Source organism: Mercenaria mercenaria, chromosome 6, assembly GCF_021730395.1.
Source record: "Mercenaria mercenaria strain notata chromosome 6, MADL_Memer_1, whole genome shotgun sequence".
NCBI classification, from domain to species: Eukaryota; Metazoa; Mollusca; class Bivalvia; order Venerida; family Veneridae; genus Mercenaria; species Mercenaria mercenaria.
In genome coordinates, this window is record NC_069366.1 from 57,608,674 (window position 1) to 57,629,580 (window position 20,907).

At 34.9% G+C, this 20,907-nt stretch overlaps 2 protein-coding genes across 2 annotated transcripts in view; one reads left to right on the forward strand and one right to left on the reverse strand.

Moving 5' to 3' along the window:
• LOC123548804 (RNA cytosine C(5)-methyltransferase NSUN2-like) overlaps positions 1-8,185 on the reverse strand; it is a 28,732-nt gene extending 20,547 nt beyond the window's left edge. Inside the window, exon 1 of the mRNA XM_045336347.2 lies at positions 8,065-8,185. Within this exon, the coding sequence (XP_045192282.2) occupies positions 8,065-8,088 (24 nt within the window). The 5' untranslated portion in view covers positions 8,089-8,185. The remainder of the gene's footprint in view (positions 1-8,064) is intronic.
• A 2,270-nt stretch (positions 8,186-10,455) lies between these two features.
• Positions 10,456-20,907, forward strand: part of LOC123548802 (protein asteroid homolog 1-like) — a 42,001-nt gene continuing 31,549 nt past the window's right edge. The window contains exon 1 of the mRNA XM_045336346.2: positions 10,456-10,537. The gene's annotated coding sequence lies outside the window, so the exon portion shown is untranslated. The remainder of the gene's footprint in view (positions 10,538-20,907) is intronic.

The window sequence follows — 20,907 nt, forward strand, 5'->3', positions numbered from 1 at the left end:
GACCTACTGACCTAGTTTTTGACCGCAGTTGACCCAGTTTCAAACTTGACCTAGATATCATCAAGATGAACATTCAGACCAACTTTTATACAGATCCCATGAAAAGTATGGCCTCTAGAGAGGTCACAAGGTTTCTTTATCATTTGACCTACTGACATAGTTTTTTAAGGCATGTGACCCAGTTTCAAACTTGACCTAGATATCATCAAGGTGAACATTCCGACCAATTTTTATGGAGATCCATTCACAAGTATTGCCTCTAGAGAGGTCACAATGTTTTTCTATTTTTAGACCTACTGACCTAGTTTTTGACTGCACATGACCCTGTTTTGAAAGTGACCTAGATATCATCAAGATGAACATTCAGACCAATTTTCATACAGATCCCATGAAAAATATGGCCTTTAGAGAGGTCACAATGTTTTTCTATTATTTGACCTCATGACCTAGTTTTTGATGGCATGTGACCCATTTTTGAACTTGATCTAGCTATCATCAAGATCAACATTCAGACCAACTTTCATACAGATCCCATGAAAAATATGGCCTCTAGAGAGGTCACAAGGTTTTTCTATTATTTGACCTACTGACCTAGTTTTTGAAGGCACGTGACCCACTTTCGAATTTGACCTAGATATCATCAAGGTGAACATTCTGACCAATTTTCATGAAGATCTTATGAAATATATGGCCTCTAGGAAGGTCACAATGTTTTTCTATTTTTAAAACTACTGACCTAGTTTTTGACCGCTGTGACCCAGTTTCGAACTTGACCTAGATATCATCAAGATGAACATTCAGACCAAATTTCATACAGATCCCATGAAAAATATGGCCTTTAGAGAGGTCACAAGGTTTTTCTATTATTTGATCTACTGACCTAGTTTTTGATGGCACGTGACCCACTTTCGAACTTGACCTAGATATCATCAAGGTGAACATTCTGACCAATTTTCATGAAGATCTTATGAAATATATGGCCTCTAGAGAGGTCACAAGGTTTTTCTATTTTTAGACCTACTGACCTAGTTTTTGACCACATGTGACCCAGTTTCGAACTTGATCTAGATATCATCAAGATGAACATTCAGACTAACTTTCATACAGATCCCATGAAAAAACAGCCTTTAGAGAGGTCACAAGGTTTTTCTATTATTTGACCTACTGACCTAGTTTTTGATGGCACATGACCCAGTTTCAAACTTGACCTAGATATCATCAAGATGAACGTTCTGACCAATTTTCATGAAGATCTTGTGAAATATATGGCTTCTAGAGAGGTCACAAGGTTTTTCTATTTTTAGACCTACTGACCTAGTTTTTGATGACACGTGACCCAGTTTCGAACTTGACCTAGATATCATCAAGATGAACATTCTGACCAACTTTCATAAAGATCCCATGAAAAATGTGACCTCTAGAGTGGTCACAAGCAAAAGTTTACGGACGGACGCACGCACACACGGACGACGGACGCACGGACACCGGGCGATCACAAAAGCACACCTTGTCACTTTGTGACAGGTGAGCTAATAAAAACTGATGTCAACAAAAAAGTTGCGCATAAAAAGTGAAAGAAAAACTAAACGGATCCTGTTCCTTACAAGTGAGGAGGTAGACAAAATAAATCTGTTAAATATTTTTCTTGGGTCAAATGTCACACTGACACAATTATAGGTCACATGGCGACTTTCCAGACAAGACTTTGCATGTATCATGAAATCTGTTGAAATAACAATTCATCCTAAAACTGCAGTTTAAAATTATATGATTTACAAATTGCATGCATAATTAAGATGATTCAAGATTTTCAGCCTGTATGGATGACTCGTTCGAATATGTGAACAAATTTAAGTTATCAAAACTGCCTGAAATTCTCCTGTTAATTTTATCTATGCATACCAAGGAACAACTCATCCTGCATGAATATTCACTTACAATTGTTACTTGTCCCATTAAAAAAGTTCATAAGTCCTGCAATTTTTTTTATTTGTTCTTACACATGTACAGTGCATTGAATACTGCAAGTAACTGGATGAAGCTGATGCAGTCTGTTTTATTCATAATCATAAATTATGCTCAACCCACGAACAAAGACGTAAACAAAATGCACCAAACATTTAAACGATCTCAGTAAATATGCATAAAATTTTTGGTGCTTTTAAATATGGCAGCGGCTAGGTAGCCGGTTCTATATATACATAACGAATATGTACATGTAAGATCAAGGTAGCCGGTTTTGATAAACTGTATTATAAAGGATCATTATGTTAGTTAAAAAAATTACATTTCTTGTGATTTATTATTTACTATTTGTGATTTACTTGTTTATTTCGCCGTATTTACGCACTCATTTCATATACTTTGTTATCTTATCATTTCGTTATTGCCACTGGCGTGTTTAAATGCATTCTCGCATACCAGAGGTCTACCGTGGTTCCCCGGATGAACCTCTGGCACATTTCGCCGATATTTATGATTTGGTTACATTACAGGTAAAACGTTTCAGCCAATCAGCGTCGTTTCGCGACAAATCGTAGCGAACCAATCAAAATCGTCCGTGAAAAGCGTGACCGCGTCCTTTCCATATTATCGAGGGAATACGATGTCCATTTACGACGAATATTATTATTTCTTGATGATAATCTCTTAACGTCGAATTACAGGAATAAATCTTTATTATTGCAATCATGGAATACAGCCTTTATCCATCGTAAGCAAGTATCTTGTTTACATATTTTTTGAAGTTTCAATTCGGAGTTCCAAATAATGGCGAACAATGATTGGCTGAAACCACTCCCGATAGTAATTACGAGTGCGCATGCTCACCAAGTAAACGATGGAAATAAATCAGAGGTTCGTCTCGGGATTTTGACGAACCTCTGATGGATGAGAATGGTTTAAATGGCGCGTTTATAAATTCTTAAAATATTTTTTAATGATTTTTTTGTAGTTTGTTATATATTGAAAAACATTTTGGATAGATGATGTCAACTGTCGGCGATCCTTTAGCATTAGGTCATTAGTTATTAATTATCTTTCATATTTAGTATATTGTGCTGTCTTAGATAAAGAGCTGATTTGTTCAAACAAACAGAACCAGTCAAGATTATTGACTAATAAACAAATTGGCGGAGAAATTATGTAGTAGTTAATTAATTAATAAAAGATGCACATAGAGGTGCGAAAGTGATGATCACCTACAATTACCACTTATACGAGCACAGAAAAGGATCAAACGCCTGTTGAGTCGCATCATTTAATGTACGTTGATGCTCTTTGTTTTGCCCTTTATTACTGTTTGTTTTGTTTTGTTTTAAGAATGAATCACGGTATCTTAAATATGTATCGAGTACATTTTAACATAACAAAATGCCGCCTGATATGATATGAGCGCGTAAATTTATACGAAATATACGGGTTAAACACAAATAATAAATAGTAAATTACAAGAAATGTAATTCATTAACTAATATTATGATTCTTTATAGGCAGTGGCTACGATTACGGTACCGTAATCCTAACCTCCGATTCTAGGATTACGGAAGTTCCGTATTCCTAGACAACCCTATGAGGATAGGCTAGGATTAAGGAAGTATTTAAAAGGCATCAAATACATGTTAAGACACGCATAAATGATATTGTAAACTTATATATTTCACTTTAGAATAGCGAAAACGAAATACAAAAACATATACGAGAGTTGATTTTGCCCGATTCTATATGCGAGGAAATCTGACAGGCAAAATCTATATTTATAGAATAGAATATTTTTTAAAATCCTTTTAAGCTATTATTAACAATAAATTTCTTCGTTTGTCTGCCATTTTCAAAAAAGAAATGATATCTACTCTGTTCTTGGAAAGAAAAACGTATGCATACGGGTGTTGATTTCTCCTGTTTTTACGCGGAAAACTCAAGTGACAGGCAAAATTAACTCATAAAATTAAAAGTATAGAATTTTTTTAATCTAACTTTGACCCTCATATTTCTATTATCTTTCCGCACGCTGCCATTAATATATCTTTTAAGATTATATTAACCCTTTACCACACAGAATAGAAGCCAAAGTAACCTCTTTTACATAACACTGATAAGTGATAATCAATAATCAATAATCGGTATATGGCTGATAAAGGTGACTGTCTTATCTGAACAGAGGTGTTGGCATTATTTTGTGATTACACACACACACACATGTTAAAATGTCATTATTTTAATATTTTCTGTAAGTTTGACATTATTTTTGTCAATATAAAGTTTATAGCAATTTAAATTCTCTTTCCGATGATACAAAATTTATTGTAGTTTCTCTTTGAGTTTCGAAGATATAAAGTGTTAAAGTACGGGAATATATATTTTTAGGCATAAAATTCTGTTTTGGATTACTTTCACATTGAAATTCATATACAATTTCATTTTGATGTTTGAAAGTTTGATTTATAGTTAATAAACTTATCTTCCGAATCGGAATCGGTAAGTATTTATATAAAAAAACAACCATCAAACTGAATAACACTACAAAAATAACGGATCGTAAAATCTCTGAAAGTGCAAAAAGATAGTGGAGATCGAGACTCGTAACCGACTACAGTATTCTTATGCTAAAAATTAAATATTTTTAAGATAATATTACGTAATATTTTGATGATCAAACGTCGGTACATCACGGGTGACTTCCGCAGCAATTAACTCTTGGGGGTGGCATAAAATATTTGAAAGCCGCGGTCCTTCTGTTTTGATTAACCATCCCCATTATGTAAGGCCATAAATTCCGAGCCATCGTATACACAAATTGTTGTTTAGGGGAAATCTGCATGTATCACGCGTGACCTTCATGACCTAACACATTTAAAAAATACTTTGATGTTAAATGGTTGTTATTTTTAGAACGAGGAAAGCCCCGCGAAACGGCTAGTTGCAAGCAGTTTCTCAGTAATTTTCCATGACGTAGCGTCGTGCACATGTAGGAAAAAACCCCGGTGTCTTTCTTTGCAAAGTACTCGATAAATTTAAATAGTAACCACATGATCTTTTATGTAAATAATGTTGACAAAATTAGGGCTGTCATCGATTGAAACGATATTGATGTATCAACGATATTTTTTTGTCGATCGATTATCGATTCCCATTTTCAAAAATCGATATTTTACAGAGAGAAAAAACTACCCAAATAAACACTCAGACCCTAAAAAACAGCTAAAGTTCACAAAGTTGTAAATTTGGATAAATGCAAAAAAGGAGTGAAGGCAAAATAAAAATGAAAGATGTTATTAATTTTTATGTATTTCTTTTATTTCATAAATACAAATACAACACAATCAAACAGAAATATGGAAAGTAGGCAATAAAACTTAAAATAGCATTTACAGGAAGGTATATAGTATGCATATGAACAAATAGGTCGTTAATCTAACTTAATAAACAATATATCGATGTATCGTCGATATTTGTCTTCTGATATATCGGTATCGTCGATACGCCTAAGCCCAATCAATGACAGCCCTAGACAAAATCCCATATTTTGAGTTAGTAAACATCCGGAATTTGTTTCTTTAGGAAAAGAACGAAAATAAAGCGATTGATTATGAGACACGGGATAAAACGATTCTGTTCAAATGGCCGTTAATCGGTATAATACGTTTCTATCGGGGAACTGATAGGCACGGGTCAGTATGTTTCTGTTTGGTAATCGATAGATACGGTGATAAACGTATCCATGTGGGAAAGGGTTAACCCAAATTTGCCGATCTATAACACGAAATAATAGGGCAGGCATGAAAAAAGGCTATTTTAAGTTAATTAAGTTTACAAAATCATTTATGCATGCCTCTAAAATACTTCCGTAATCCTAGCCTATCCTCATATGGGCCTTCTAGGAATACGGAACTTCCGTAATCCTAGAATCGGAGGCTAGGATTACGGTACCGTAATCGTAGCCACTGCCTTCTTTATAATACAGTTTATTAAATCCGGCTACTTTGACTTACATGTTCATATACGATATCTATATATAGAGCCTTTAGTCTAGGTAGCCGGTAGACTAAAGGTCTAGCCGGCACCGGCTACCTAGCCACTGCCTTTATCCTTCGATCATCTGTTTTGACGCTCATGAGTTTTGACGCCCTTATTTATTTTGCTGTTAAATAGGTATAAGTGACCTTTTATGATGCCAAATTACACACGTTTGCAAAGCAGGCAATATTTTACCTTGCTCAAATAAAACATTAATGCATTCAACAGATTTACAGTAAGATTATATTATTTTTTCGTACTTTGGTGTATTTTTATGTCTTTTTAATAATGCAAAAATCTAAAATCCTTTAAAAACCTAATTCTTACAGAAGCAACTGGTCAGGAATTCAGATCTTGGTTTTATCTTTCCCCCAGCTATTTTTCAAAGTCACAAGACAGTTCTTTGACTGAAATTTTGAATAAAGTTTAGAATTTTCACTCTCCTGTAGGCTATACACCTTGTATCATTTGAAAACATTAAATTAATTTAATTGAATATGGTTTTGCTGCTCTTTGGCAAATCTTGTTGTAAATAAAGGTCATGTTTCTAATAGGTTTTCACTGAAAGTACCAAAGTTAGAGCTGTTAGAAAGGGTTATATATTTTTGTGTCCTCACTGTTTTGATAATGAATGACTGCTATTAACAATATGTAAAGTGAATAAAAAAGATCACATTTTACAAAGAAATAGTAAAAAGGTCACTTAAAAAGATTAATATTAATTTGTTTATTGTCCTTTTAAGTTTCAGGTCTCGACTGCATTCACACAGAATTATACCAGCCAAATATGATTTTGGCCATATAGGCTCCAGAAAAGCAAAGTTTTGGTTAAGAGAGCCAGCCAATCAAAAGGCGTCATTTCTCATGAGCCTTAAAAATATGGATGCCTCGATGGTCAGTCAGCAATAATACAAATATTGACACCTTTTTGCCCACAAAATTCACAAAACAAGAATAAAATAAAGGGAGACATGCCATAGTTTATAACAACACTATTTATTGGTTTAATTTATCTATATTACTAATGAAAGGGAGACAATCAAAATCCCCTTGATCATGAAATACATGTTAGACTGCTTAAGGGCGTCAAAACTAATTACTCTAGGATAAATATCCACAAATTTTGCATCACTGCCAGTTACATGTGAGATTAGAATGTGCAAATGCAATCCTACCAGTCATTACCAGGAATACACATATATACAGATCACCAAACCTCTAAACCCTGGGTCTAGATTTTCGGTTACATCTAGAATCACTTCCCTTTATTTATTCATAACTTTATCATGACATCACAGTACATTAGGGGTTCTAATTGACCAATCAGAGAGCTGCATTTTCGAGTACCTGCCAATTTCCACTTGGGTATAACGAAGTATACCAGTGCCCAGTGATAGTCGGAAATCGACGGTTGGGTGAAAGATGTAGATGAAAGATGTAGATGTATATTTACAATGAACATATAGTGAATTTAGAAATAAATATCACACTATTTTAGAAATCAAATTAAGATTTTTCACTGCACATGCCCCAGATGATGCTACAAACAACTTCACTTTGAAGTTTCATTGAAATATTATATCGATTTAATACCTTTATTTTAGTTAAAAGTTTGAGATTTTACACAGGGAGTCTATGATAAAGTCCGAGTAAAATGTAATCAATACCCAAGTGAAATAAGTATCATTCCGCAATGTTTTGGACCTGTTAAAATTATGAATTGGCCTAAGCTCGTTCTAAAATGCTCTATAGATCACATAATTTCCCTGTATAATTGGACTTGCCCAGTCCGCCAAGCTACGTATCATTAACAAAGGAAAACATCTAGATATCACTTCTGTGACTTTTTATGAAATACATTTGCTGTTTGTCGGTTATCTTCTAATGCATTTGCCCTTGTTAAAGCATGCATAAATTAACAAACATGGCGGCGATTTCTGGAACCGCTTTATTACAAATTTCAGGTCTTTAACATGGATCCCTGCATTAATAATACTGTTTTTCATAAACTTAATAAACAAAAGCATGATAATCATTTAGTTTCATTACCCTTTTCTTTGGTTTTTGAGGCATTTTCTTGATGTTTTTCTAACCGGGAACAAAGCGTGGCCTTCCAGATGGTGTGCTTGATTATAAACTGACCACGTTTGTGTTTGTTCCTACTCTCAATCAAATCTATTCTAGATACACGCAAGGACTTCTATCTATCCTATCTATCTGTCAAACCCCCTCCGGTGAAGTAGACATTTGGCGCGTCAAACCACAAAGAATATTAAAAGACTGAAGTGTAAAAAGATAGTTAAAAGCAAGGAAAAATAGCTTGGTTAAAAGCAAGAGTTTGAAAGCAGCTATCAGGCAGTTTAATGTGAGACATGATCAATACAGCAAATGGCTGCATCGAACTGCTCAGGGGTTGGGAGGTGGACAACAGCAGGATGGAGATAATTCCAGTGATACACTGTTCTGAGGAAGAAAGAATACTTTAAGTTATCTGTAGTTGCTGTGAATATCTTATAACTGAGGGAATGGAAGTGACGTTTTGGGCGAGTGAAGGGAACTAAAAAGCCTTATTTGGGAATGGCAACTAATTCGTGGTGGATTTTGTACATAAGGGAAAGTCTACTTTCAATACGTCTAAGATCAAGGCGACGAAGTTTGAGGGATTGTAACATGTCTGTGGCACTGGAGGTTTGACGGTAGTCAGCCTTAATCCAGCGAGCTGCCCATCTGTGGACAACCTCTATCTGGTCTATGAGGGTTTGGGTATAGGGTGACCACAATTCACAGCCATTTCCAGCTGGGGTCTAACGAGCGTCTGGTAAGCCATGGACTTAATGGGTTCAGATTTGACCTTGATGTTTCTGCGCAGAAACCCTAAGATATAAGTTGAACCCTTACCTAATATATTTTATTTTAAGTCGGCAAGACATATAACAATACAACTTAAGCTCTGACTAAGCTTTTAACCGACTACAAACGCTAACGTTTGATTTGTTTTCTTTGTTGACCTATTGATGTGGGCATTCCATGAAAGATTATTTGACTTAATATGAAGAATAATGAATATCTACAGAGAATCTTAGAAAACACCAAACTCACTGAGAACATTTGTGAAAAAGCACTAATGCTATTCCATTGGTAACAATGAAAGAATTAAGAGTCGCAATACATGGACTAAATAACAACAAAGCTCCTTATGTGTATGGTCTCATAGCTGAACAAATAAAGAACGGAGATGAAGCTGTCCTAAAGACACTACTAGATATCATTAACTCCATTGTCACTGACAAAAAAGATACCGACCAATCTTAAAAATTCTCATTCCAGTATACAAAACAAGGTAACACGGATAATCCTGCAAACTATCGGGGTATCTCAGTTACTCCTATAGTCCTCTGGTAGACACTCAGTTATCAAGAAGGCAGCAGTAAGGCTTGATTTGTGAATCCATACTGTAGCTGTGACTGAGATTGCAGTTATATTTCATCATACCAAGATATGTCATCGGCTGTCAAATGGAAAGGGCAAATGTCTAGAAGTTTCCCACTTTTGGGTGCGCACCATAAACCGGTTTAAGCTCCCCACTGGTGTTTTTGCAATTGACCGTTCCAAGGCGGTGTCCAACTGTGTTCCTTTGTTTGTTTGTTTTGTCCTGTGTGCAAGTTTGCGTGTGTGTATTTGTGTGTGTGTGTGTGTGTGTGTGTGATGTGTATGTCTGCGTGCTGTGGGTTTCATTTTGGGGAGGCTGCGTTTTTGGTACATGGCATTCCCTACAGTGCTTTAGGGTATAGCGGATAGCAAACTAATTTTTCCTGCATTCCAATTCCAAGAAATGAAAATTAGTAGCTTTTTTCAGTATATCAGACAAAAAACCTCTACTCTTCTCAAAGCATTCTGCTTTTAATAAAAATTCATGTGTTTTTTCTCTCCATGCCATTGTTTATATATGCGCTGATTTAGTGTGTACAGGATAGCTTTGGTCATTTTTTCCATTATTAGTTTAAAATCCAGATCTTAACAAACTTTCCAAGGTTTTTTTTATTATAAATCAGAATAATAATGTATTCTCTGTTCAAAAACATTCAGCTTTTTAAATTTCTATCAAATACTTTTCATTCACTGACGTTTTTTACATTAATATACACTGATTTAGTCTATAGGGGATAGCTTTATTTTACATTTGATGACATATGAAAAATAATGCAACGAGCAAATATTTAAAATGTATGTCAGAATGTCTGTTTGCATGCCAGTAAACGAATGAAATGAAAATTTATACAAAAATTTAAGTCTAAATATAAAATTTATCAGTCTGTCCTCTATACCCTAAAATCCGCTATACCCCAAAGCACTGTATTTGATATTTGTCTTTGTTTTTTTTTTGAAGTCCAAAGTTTAGAACATATTCGCCGTCTCAAATAAATAACAATCGGACATGAAGTTATTTCTCGTGCAGGATGCAATTAAAGATTAGCTTAATTGCGAAATTATGATTTGAGAAGGAAAGGATCATGAGCTGAAGGTACAGAAAATAGCATAATTTTGGTCATAAGTTTGTCCCATGTCATATGAAAACAAATTAGTCCAAATAATACTGTACACAGACACTTGGGGGTCAGAACCTGTCCCTCTCCCAATCCGCCCCTGCCAACCTTCAACCAATATATTTTCGCTTTTTAAATCAAACTGAGCACATGTCTCGATCATACAACAACTTCTGTTACCATTTCAATATGTTAAAAAAATCTCCCATATGCTATCAATGCTTAGAAAAACTAAAGACAACTTACTCCGAGCGTTTTCAACACAAACTAGCTTGTCCAAGGAATAGGAGAATAGATCCCAGCTTGATGTCAAATTTTCTACATAGAGCCGGGACACAGACAATATTGTTAGTGGTTAAAATAAAAATACTCGCCAAAGATGTCAACTGCCACGGTGGCCGAGAGAGTACAGACACTGGTTCTGTGAGCTTTGTTTTGGGCAGGGCCGCGGGTTCGCTCCGCGCTATGGGCGATCTTTTTTTTTCTTTTTTAGGTATTTTTTTTATATCTTGAGAATATATTGTTTAAAAAGAAAATGAAAATATTATATTAGAAAAAGAAAAAAAAAGAATACCCGCAGCGCGGAGCGAACCCGTGGCCCTGCCTAAAAAAGTTCTTTCAAACCCAGCGTCTGTACTATCTCAACCATCGCGGCTGTTGACTTTCTAAGCAAGTATTTTTATTTTAACCGCTAACGATATCGTCTGTGTCCCGGCTCTGCGTAGTAAATTTGACTGCGCAACATCAAGCTGGGATCTACATCAAGCTGGGATCTATTCTCCTATTCCTTGGACAAGAAAATCGTGTTTACATTGCGAAGTAAGTTGTCTTTAGTTTTTTTGAGCATTGATAGAGTATGGGAATTTTTCAAACATGTTGAAATGGTAACAGAAGTCGTTGGATGATCAAGACATGTGCCCAGTTTGTTTTAAAAAACAAAAATGTATTGACTGAAGGTTGTTAGGGGCGGCATTGGAGGGGAGGGGTGCTGACCCCAAGTGTCTGTGATACTGTAGGACATTAAATTAAATTTCGGGCTGCGTGATATAAAGCAATAACCACAGGAAAGACATTCTCGCATACCAGAGGTCTACCGTGGTTCCCCGGATGAACCTCTGGCACATTTCGCCGATATTTATGGTTTGGTTACATTACAGGTAAAGCGTTTCAGCCAATCAGCGTCGTTTCGCGACAAATCGTAGCGAACCAATCAAAATCGTCCGTGAAAAGCGTGACCGCGTCCTTTCCATATTATCGAGGGAATACGATGTCCATTTACGACGAATATTATTATTTCTTGATGTAAATCTCTTAACGTCGAATTACAGGAATAAATCTTTATTTATTGCAATCATGGAACACAGCCTTTATCCATCGTAAGCAAGTATCTTGTTTACATATTTTTTGAAGTTTCAATTCGGAGTTCCAAATAACGGCGAACAATGATTGGCTGAAACCACTCCCGATAGTAATTACGAGTGCGCATGCTCACCAAGTAAATGATGGAAATAAATCAGAGGTTCGTCTCGGGATTTTGACGAACCTCTGATGGATGAGAATGACTCCTGCAAACGGTATCAAGTCAAAACGTCCCCTAGTCGAAACACCCCCCCCACCCCCACATTTTGGTCAAAACGTCTCCCATTCAGTTTAGAATTTGGTCAAAACACCCCCCTAATATTTTTTTGTATTATTCTTAATTCTTTTTAATTAATTCATAATTATATATTTTATTATCTTTTCAATTTGAAACTTGTGGATTATATATTGATAACACACAAAATTGATTTATTAGCACCTAACATAATGCAATCAACACCTATCAACTATACATGGTTGTGCATTAATTGAGCTGTATATACTAATACGTAATATTAGTAGGTGTCATAAACCCATCAATCACCAGTGTGTGAACATTAAATTTTGTGAAGGGAAAATCTTTTCTTCTATGCAATCAAAATTTGTGTATCTAATGAACAAAATCCTGATTAGAGTTATAACTTTATTTATAAAACATTAATAAAACATCAGAACAGTTACAACTGCATATATTTACTAAGTAAAAATAACATATCACACTATTCATTCACTGTTCTTCACCAAGAAGTCAAATTCACATATTGTTATTATTATTATTATTATACCAGATGTTGAGCACCCTTTTCATATGAAATATACGTTTAGGCGCGCTTTACAATTAAACATGTGACATATCGCAGATATGTAGGAAAATCACAAAACATGGCATATGCAATCATAAAACTGAAACTGATTAAACTCCTATTGTACACAATAGTAATAATAGTTATTATAACAATATTAATAATGACAATGATGATAATTTTTTACAGCCTTATTATAACAAACAGTCATGACTGCACCCCTCCCCTTGAGGTCATTTTACCCCTATTGCCAGTGCTTAAAGCATCTGGTACGCCCAGACGAGCTGCATATAGAGGTTCAAACCCCCCAGTTAATGGTGCCATCATATACTGTATTAGAAAGAAATACCACACACTTCAATATCACAGTTCCATTTTACAAGTGTGAGACTTCGTCCAGTCATCTCAAAAATTTTCTCCCATATTCTTGAATGAAAAAGTGTGTTTTCAATCACTGTGATGTTTTAAATGAACACAATGATTTTGAATCCCTTATTCCTGGATGGAGTGCATTTCAAAGCTTTGCAGCAACTGTTTCAAAACGTCTGTCACCATAAGTTGCTGTTTGAATGTTTGTAGGTAACTCCAGTCTTAGTGAACCATTCTTAATTCACAGTGTTCCAGCTACACAATATCAAGAAGTCAAATTCACTTTTATGCTAGTTAATGTTTTTATCACAATTATTCCTCATCCTGAACTGTTGTGGTGAACCTTGGTTTGTAAATGGTGCACTTCTTTTTTAGCAAGGAACTTGTAGACATACCCCCTGCGCGGTAGCTGTAAAAGAATTAAGAAACATTTATAGGAGACAGGGGTGTAAAATTCTTTTTCACACCACTCGCCCTGCAGGACTAGTAGCTAGTAAAATGTACTCGCCCTTAGTGAACAATCACTCGCCCTAATAATTGACATTTTTAATACTGTCACGTTTTATGGAAGGAGTACTATGTACAACAAGCAAATTTCAAATATAACACATAGCTCGTACACTATGTTTCCTTTTTGATTTCATTTTTGTTACTCTTAAATTTCCTTTTCACACCAGACATTTTTCTTTTTCTTTCACTGATTTTGTCATCTCCACCATCAAGTTGCTCTCAATAATAACTGCATTGATAGTAATGATAATCAAAGTCTAACCCCTACCGTAGTTTCCCAAAGTGTCAGGAAAGTATTAAATATCAGTTATTTTCATTTTCTCAAGACTTATTTCCCGAAAAATAATTATTTTGAAAAGTGTCCTAAATAAATATTGACACAATAGTCATCATCCGCCTACCCATCTTGAAAGCGAAAAAACAAGTTGACAATCGTCGGTAATTATTCTGTTGATAAACTAAGTAATTGTCCTTCTTTTCATCATCAATTAACATCCTCTCAGAGAGCTAAAAGAAGTGTGTCGGTATAATGACATCTGAAGTGGAGATCAAAGCGGTATTGTTGCACGAGATTGTCATGGCATTACGTCACAGTTACAGTTTTCGCGCCATGTGACATATCACTGTCTGATCGAACCGCCTCGATTCTTTAAATTGATGAGAAATCAATAAAAAAGTTTCTTCCTTAATTTGTTATTAAAAGCGAATGTGCAATATCGCGTATAAACTGACAAGTAAATGTCTCAAACGATAATAGTGGAAATCCTACCTCTGTGACCTATTTGCCCTCAAGGAATTTACATTATCGTTTGAGATGAATATTTTATCAAAAAGTACATGTACAAAGGTTCATTTAAAACTTATTAAAAACCGCAACATCATTTTGTTTTATTTTTAAATCAAATTTCTATTTACGTCCACGAGGTCACGTAACCTATTCCGCCGCACTAACAGAAACCTTTTTACCCAAAAAATCGTTTTACTCATGTATTTAAATTACTGCCGCTTTTTCATTATTAAAGATTTTTTTATTCTGTTTTTTGTTAGCTCACCTGTCACAAAGTGACAAGGTGAGCTTTTGTGATCGCGCGGTGTCCGTCGTCCGTGCGTGCGTCCGTGCGTGCGTGCCTCCGTCTGTAAACTTTTGCTTGTGACCACTCTAGAGGTCACATTTTTCATGGGATCTTTATGAAAGTTGGTCAGAATGTTCATCTTGATGATATCTAGGACAAGTTCGAAACTGGGTCACGTGCCTTCAAAAACTAGGTCAGTAGGTCTAAAAATAGAAAAACCTTGTGACCTCTCTAGAGGCCATATATTTCACAAGATCTTCATAAAAATTGGTCAGAATGTTCACCTTGATGATATCTAGGTCAAGTTCGAAACTGGGTCACGTGCCTTCAAAAACTAGGTCAGTAGGTCTAAAAATAGAAAAACCTTGTGACCTCTCTAGAGGCCATATATTTCATAAGATCTTCATGTAAATTGGTCAGAATGTTCACCTTAATGATATCTAGGTCAAGTTTGAAACTGGGTCACGTGCGGTCAAAAACTAGGTCAGTAGGTCTAAAAATAGAAAAACCTTGTGACCTCTCTAGAGGCCACATAATTCATGAGATCTTCATGAAAATTGGTCAGAATGTTCACCTTGATGATATCTAGGTCAAGTTTGAAAGTGGGTCACGTGCCATCAAAAACTAGGTCAGTGGGTCAAATAATAGAAAAACCTTGTGACCTCTGTAGAGGCCATAATTTTTATGGGATCTGTATGAAAGTTGGTCTGAATGTTTATCTTGATGATATCTAGGTCAAGTTCGAAAGTGGGTCACATGCCTTCAAAAACTAGGTCAGTGGGTCAAATAATAGAAAAACCTTGTGACCTCTCTGAAGGCCATATTTTTCACGGGATCTGTATGAAAATTGGTCTGAATGTTCATCTTGATGATATCTAGGTCAAGTTCGAAACAAGGTCATGTGCGGTCAAAAACTAGGTCAGTAGGTCTAAAAATAGAAAAACCTTGTTACCTCTCTAGAGGCCATACTTGTGAATGGATCTCCATAAAAATTGGTCAGAATGTTCACCTTTATGATATTTATTGGTCAGATTTGAAACTGGGTCACGTGCCTTAAAAAACTAGGTCAGTAGGTCAAATAATAAAAAAAACTTGTGACCTCTCTAGAGGCCATACTTTTCATGGGATCTGTATGAAAGTTGGTCTGAATGTTCATCTTGATGATATCTAGGTCAAGTTTGAAACTGGGTCAACTGCGGTCAAAAACTAGGTCAGTAGGTCTAAAATTATTAAAATCTTTTGACTTCTCTAGAGGCCATATTTTTCAATGGATCTTCATGAAAATTGATCTGAATGTTAACCTTGATGATATCTGGGTCAATTTTGAAACTGGGTCACGTACAGTCAAAAACTAGGCCAGTAGGTATAAAAATAGAAAAACCTTGTGACCTCTCTAGAGGCCATATTTTTCATGAGATCTTCATGAAAATTAGTGAGAATGTTCATCTTGATGATATCTAGGTAAAGTTCACGTACACAGGGTCACGTACCTTCGAAAACTAGGTCAATAGGTCAAATAATAGAAAAACCTTGTGACCTCTCTAGAGACCATATTTTTCAATGGATCTTCATGAAAATTGGTCAGAATTTTTATCTTGATAATATCTAGGTCAAGTTCAAAACTGGGTCACATGAGCTCAAAAACTAGGTCACTATGTCAAATAATAGAAAAAACGACGTCGTACTCAAAACTGGGTAATGTGGGAAGAGGTGAGCGATTCAGGACCATCATGGTCCTCTTGTTATTTTTTGTCAAAAGTCTGAATTTTATGCCCATAGTATGTATCACTTATTTTCTCTTAGAAAGAAATAAGTAATTAAGATCGCGCTGTTTGAAATTTAACAAATGATTATATGAAAATTCGACCGTTTTTATACAAATTTGCTTACATTTCCGTCGATATTTTATTAAAATCTTAATAGAATTCAAATTGTATTACTTCTCAAGCGGTGTTGAAAAATTGAAGCGATAATATTAAAAAATGAATGCACTACGCGCGTTTTTTGTGTTCGTGTTGATAAACAAAGTAACGGCGATGTAAATTAGATATTACGCTAGGTCGCACGTGCTCTTGGAATGGAAAATTACCGGCATGACGTTTTGATATCTTTACGATTCGCGGGTAAATTCCAGTCAATCAAAGTAGCAACTGAACCATCTCAAAGTTTGTTGACGTTTTTCGAGATGTAATTTTTGAATTTCATTAAAGCTACGACGTGAAACCCACTCGCCCGATCGGAGTATGCAGCGAGGTCCACTCGTCCTATCCAGACTTTAACTCGCCAATGCGAGCGGGCGAGTGGAATTTTACACCCCTGGGAGACAGAAATCACAAATTGTGCATAAGTAACTGAAAAAAAAATATAGTAAGAAAATGATATGACTGAAAAAAATGTTAATACCTTTTTACACAAACCACGGTGAGGATACGTACACCGGATATTGCCATTTAATAATAAGGTATTTTTCCGAAAACGTGTTTATTTTTCGTCAACAAGGTAAGTAAAACACCTATTGCCTATTGTATTATACTTCTATAGAAGAAAAGAGCATTGTTTTTAATAACTAGATACCGTGTATATGCTTTCACAAGCGTAAAATTAGTCAATCTTATAAGGAAATGCTAAAATTTGTGATAAAATGGCATCTTTATCATCTGATAAATGCAGGTCGGGGACACATTTCTCCCGGTGTCGTCACTTATTGTCTTATGATAAAAATTCTGAATCGTATGATTTATTTAGTTACATACAAAGAAAATATGTGCAAAATTTCAGCTTTGTAAATGTTCAAATGACAGAGAAATCGATGATAAATGAGCGTCGATGGTGTACTGTGTATTGCAAATATATGTACTAAGTATTGACTTGTATCAAATTTTACTGTACTGTGTATTGTTTACATTATCGCTGAGTTTTATAGAATTAATCTTACAAAATGTACATTATCATTTCCTTTCCAAAGTACAAAACAGTATTTTCTTTAGCCCTGAAGACACGTGATGTTTTACATTGATTTTTATAGCGTTTACTCTGTTGTAATTCATGTAATAAGCTCTAAACGTAACTCTCAGTCACCATAGTGCAAGAGCGGGTAATATGTTTTGTTACATTTAGCAGTTGTAAACATATATATATATTCTATTCTTCCATTGAGCATTGATTTTAAGTTGATTTTACACGAATTATATCAAAAACAGTTTATAATTTTGCATTGGGATGTCACTAAGACTTACTGTCAATATCTAGCAGAAAGTCCAGCCCCACTAATAAATACTATATTGTGATTTTTTCCTTGCAGATTCAACTTGGTTATGTGTGTTTATGGCTGGCTGGACAAACGAATTTAAGGCCATTGTATGTCATTTTGTTGAACACCACCCAAATGACGAGAATATTATAGTACGCTAACAACCAAAACGGCAAAAAAAGTAAATTACAAGATTGCACCAGACATATGCAGAGAAAAAAAAAGCAGAAAACACTGTTGATTCAGAAAATATCAACATACTTGTTTCAAAAAGGAACCCGTTCACAAAAGGGACCAATTTGCAACAGAAAGAAACCTTTGATTTGTACAGATGGTGAGTAGCCTGTTCATTGACCGCAGTGGAAATGTATGCTACCTACCTCGCCATCTAGCAGAACTCACCATTTACACATGCTACCAGTACAAAAATATAATCTAGAGACACATACACGGCGGTGTACATGGAACTTTCAATGTTAAACCGAGTGCAATTCCATAGCCAGGGTTTTCAGGGAGTATTGTTATACAGTCTATGAAGAATGTGACAAAATACGATGGATGAATAAATAACCTTTAATCAGTTTAGTTGCCAAGAAATGTTTTCTTCCATTTTATAGTTTCCTATATTTCTTGACGTCGCAAAATGTTTTCATCGACAACTTGGTTAATACGAGGTTTAGTGAAGACTACAAGTTGTTTTGAAGAGCAGGCTTATAACTCTTCCACTGATTTTACAGTTATACAACTTCTTGCATAACAGAGACCGCGTTTCTGACGCTAAATTAAGAGGAAAGAGAAAAGCAAGACAGACGAATACTTATTGACATTAAAAGAAGCAGCTAGTTACTGCATAAATGTGATGAGTGTACATTACTTCTACATAAGATTGGGCATTGATACTGAAATAGGTTCCATTGTGACAGATTTATTTTACCACCAAGTAATATTGTAAAAGTAATGTTTTACTTTGATAAAGCAAGGGTTTTTTTCGGCCAATTTTATAACCGTAATTCGGCTATATTCCCAATGCCAAAAAGTATGTATTTTTCCAAAAATGAGTGCAAAAATTCCCAATCTACATTCTGAAAAAAAATCATCAAAATTGCACAAACATTGACCAATTCATGGACAATTTTGTAATGGCAGCATGTTAAAGAGGTTGTACAATGTGAAACAAGTGTATGAGAAAGTGCTTAAACACATCCTTACTATATCCTGTGGGACTAAATATTTCCCAATTTGGAACATTTACACATCAAAATTTCCAAATTTGGGGGTATAGGCTGTGCTCCCAAAACTGCAAGAAAAAACCCTGTAAAGTAAAAAAGTCATGTACATTGAAATATTTATTAAACAAACTTTAAACGTAAACACAAATTCATAAAATAGCAAAGATAATAATAAGATGGTAGAAGAACTCTATAAGATTTGTTTTTCGTTCTAATCCTTTCCACCAACTGTACTTGTAATGTTAGTATATAAATATAGTTATGTATATTGTTGGGAATAAATATATGTTTAAACCAAAGATCATAAACATTTGACATTCAACAGTTTATATACATGAAAAAAATCGAAATGATCTTCAAGCGAGTTCCCGATCTTTTTTATAGTTCGAAGTTGACCTTGACAATAAATATACAATTTTGGTCAACAGGGAAGTTGGTCACATAAAAGTGATAACGAATTGTTTGCATAGAAATGACATATGTCTTGCAAATGAAGTGTGCAAAATACTTTCAAGAATAACACATGGCACTGATTCCTCCTCCATTTAACACAAATTGGTCAGTGCATATGACTCCCATTTTGTTTCGTATGAAGCAAGTGGTGAGCTAATTACCTTTCAGAACAATGCATTTAAACCAATATAAATAGCTTTGATTATATTATTTAAGAAAATTTCAAGTGAAACTAGTTCGAAAGTTTTGCGTTAAATGTGTCTCGGGTTATTGAGGAGGAACAACTTTAAAAGTTCAAAGCCCCTACCATATTGACCTTTGAACTATTGACACCATAATCGATAAAGGTCGTCTATTGACCAAGGTTTATGTCTCTTTGTAGTATGAAAGCGAAAGGATAACATATTTTCATGTTTGCTCTTCTTATAAAGTGAGACCTTTTCCACACTTGTCATCATATCCTGTGTTCCATTATTACAATACTTAAATTCACGGCTGAACTTGTGGCTGGGTCTTTACTCGGCAGTGGCTAGTCTTTAGACAGTTTCTCGGAGTGATACTGGCATATCGCTGTAATTGTAAGTTGTAATAACAGTGTTCAAACTGGTGCTTGTTATTTTTGCTGTGAAGTCTAATTTCATCTGCAAACAGAAAAAGACATTCCATCATTTAGGCCAATGGAATTACATGCCTCGTCTATTTTATGACCATAAATGCTGAAACATGCACATTTTTCAATATCAATACTCAGTACACCAAACTGCAATACACAGTACAAATATTACTTTGAAAACTCAATACACAGTACACCATCGATGCTCATTTATCACCGATTTCTCCGTAATTTGAACATTTACAAAGCTGAAATTTTGCACATTTTTTTTTTGTATGTGACTAAATAAAACGTACGATTCAGATTTTCCCCACAATGCAAACATGTTATGGTATCGGGACAAATGTTTTTACGGCATGCATTTATCAAATAATAAACTTGTCATTTTATCAAAAAATTTAGCATTTATACTTAAGATTGACCCATTTTACGCTTGTGAAAGCATATACATAGTATCTAGTTATGAAAAGTAATGATCTTTTCTTCTGTAGTAGTATAATACAATAGTAAATCGGGATTTTACTTACCTTGTTGACAAAAAATAATCATGTTTTCGGAAAATATCTTATCACTTGGTGGCAATATCCGGTGTACGCATCCTCACCGTGTATAAATAATAATACCTTTTTACACAAACTATAAATAACTTTCTGAAAAAAAAATCTCTAAAAAAATCTCTAATGTTCATG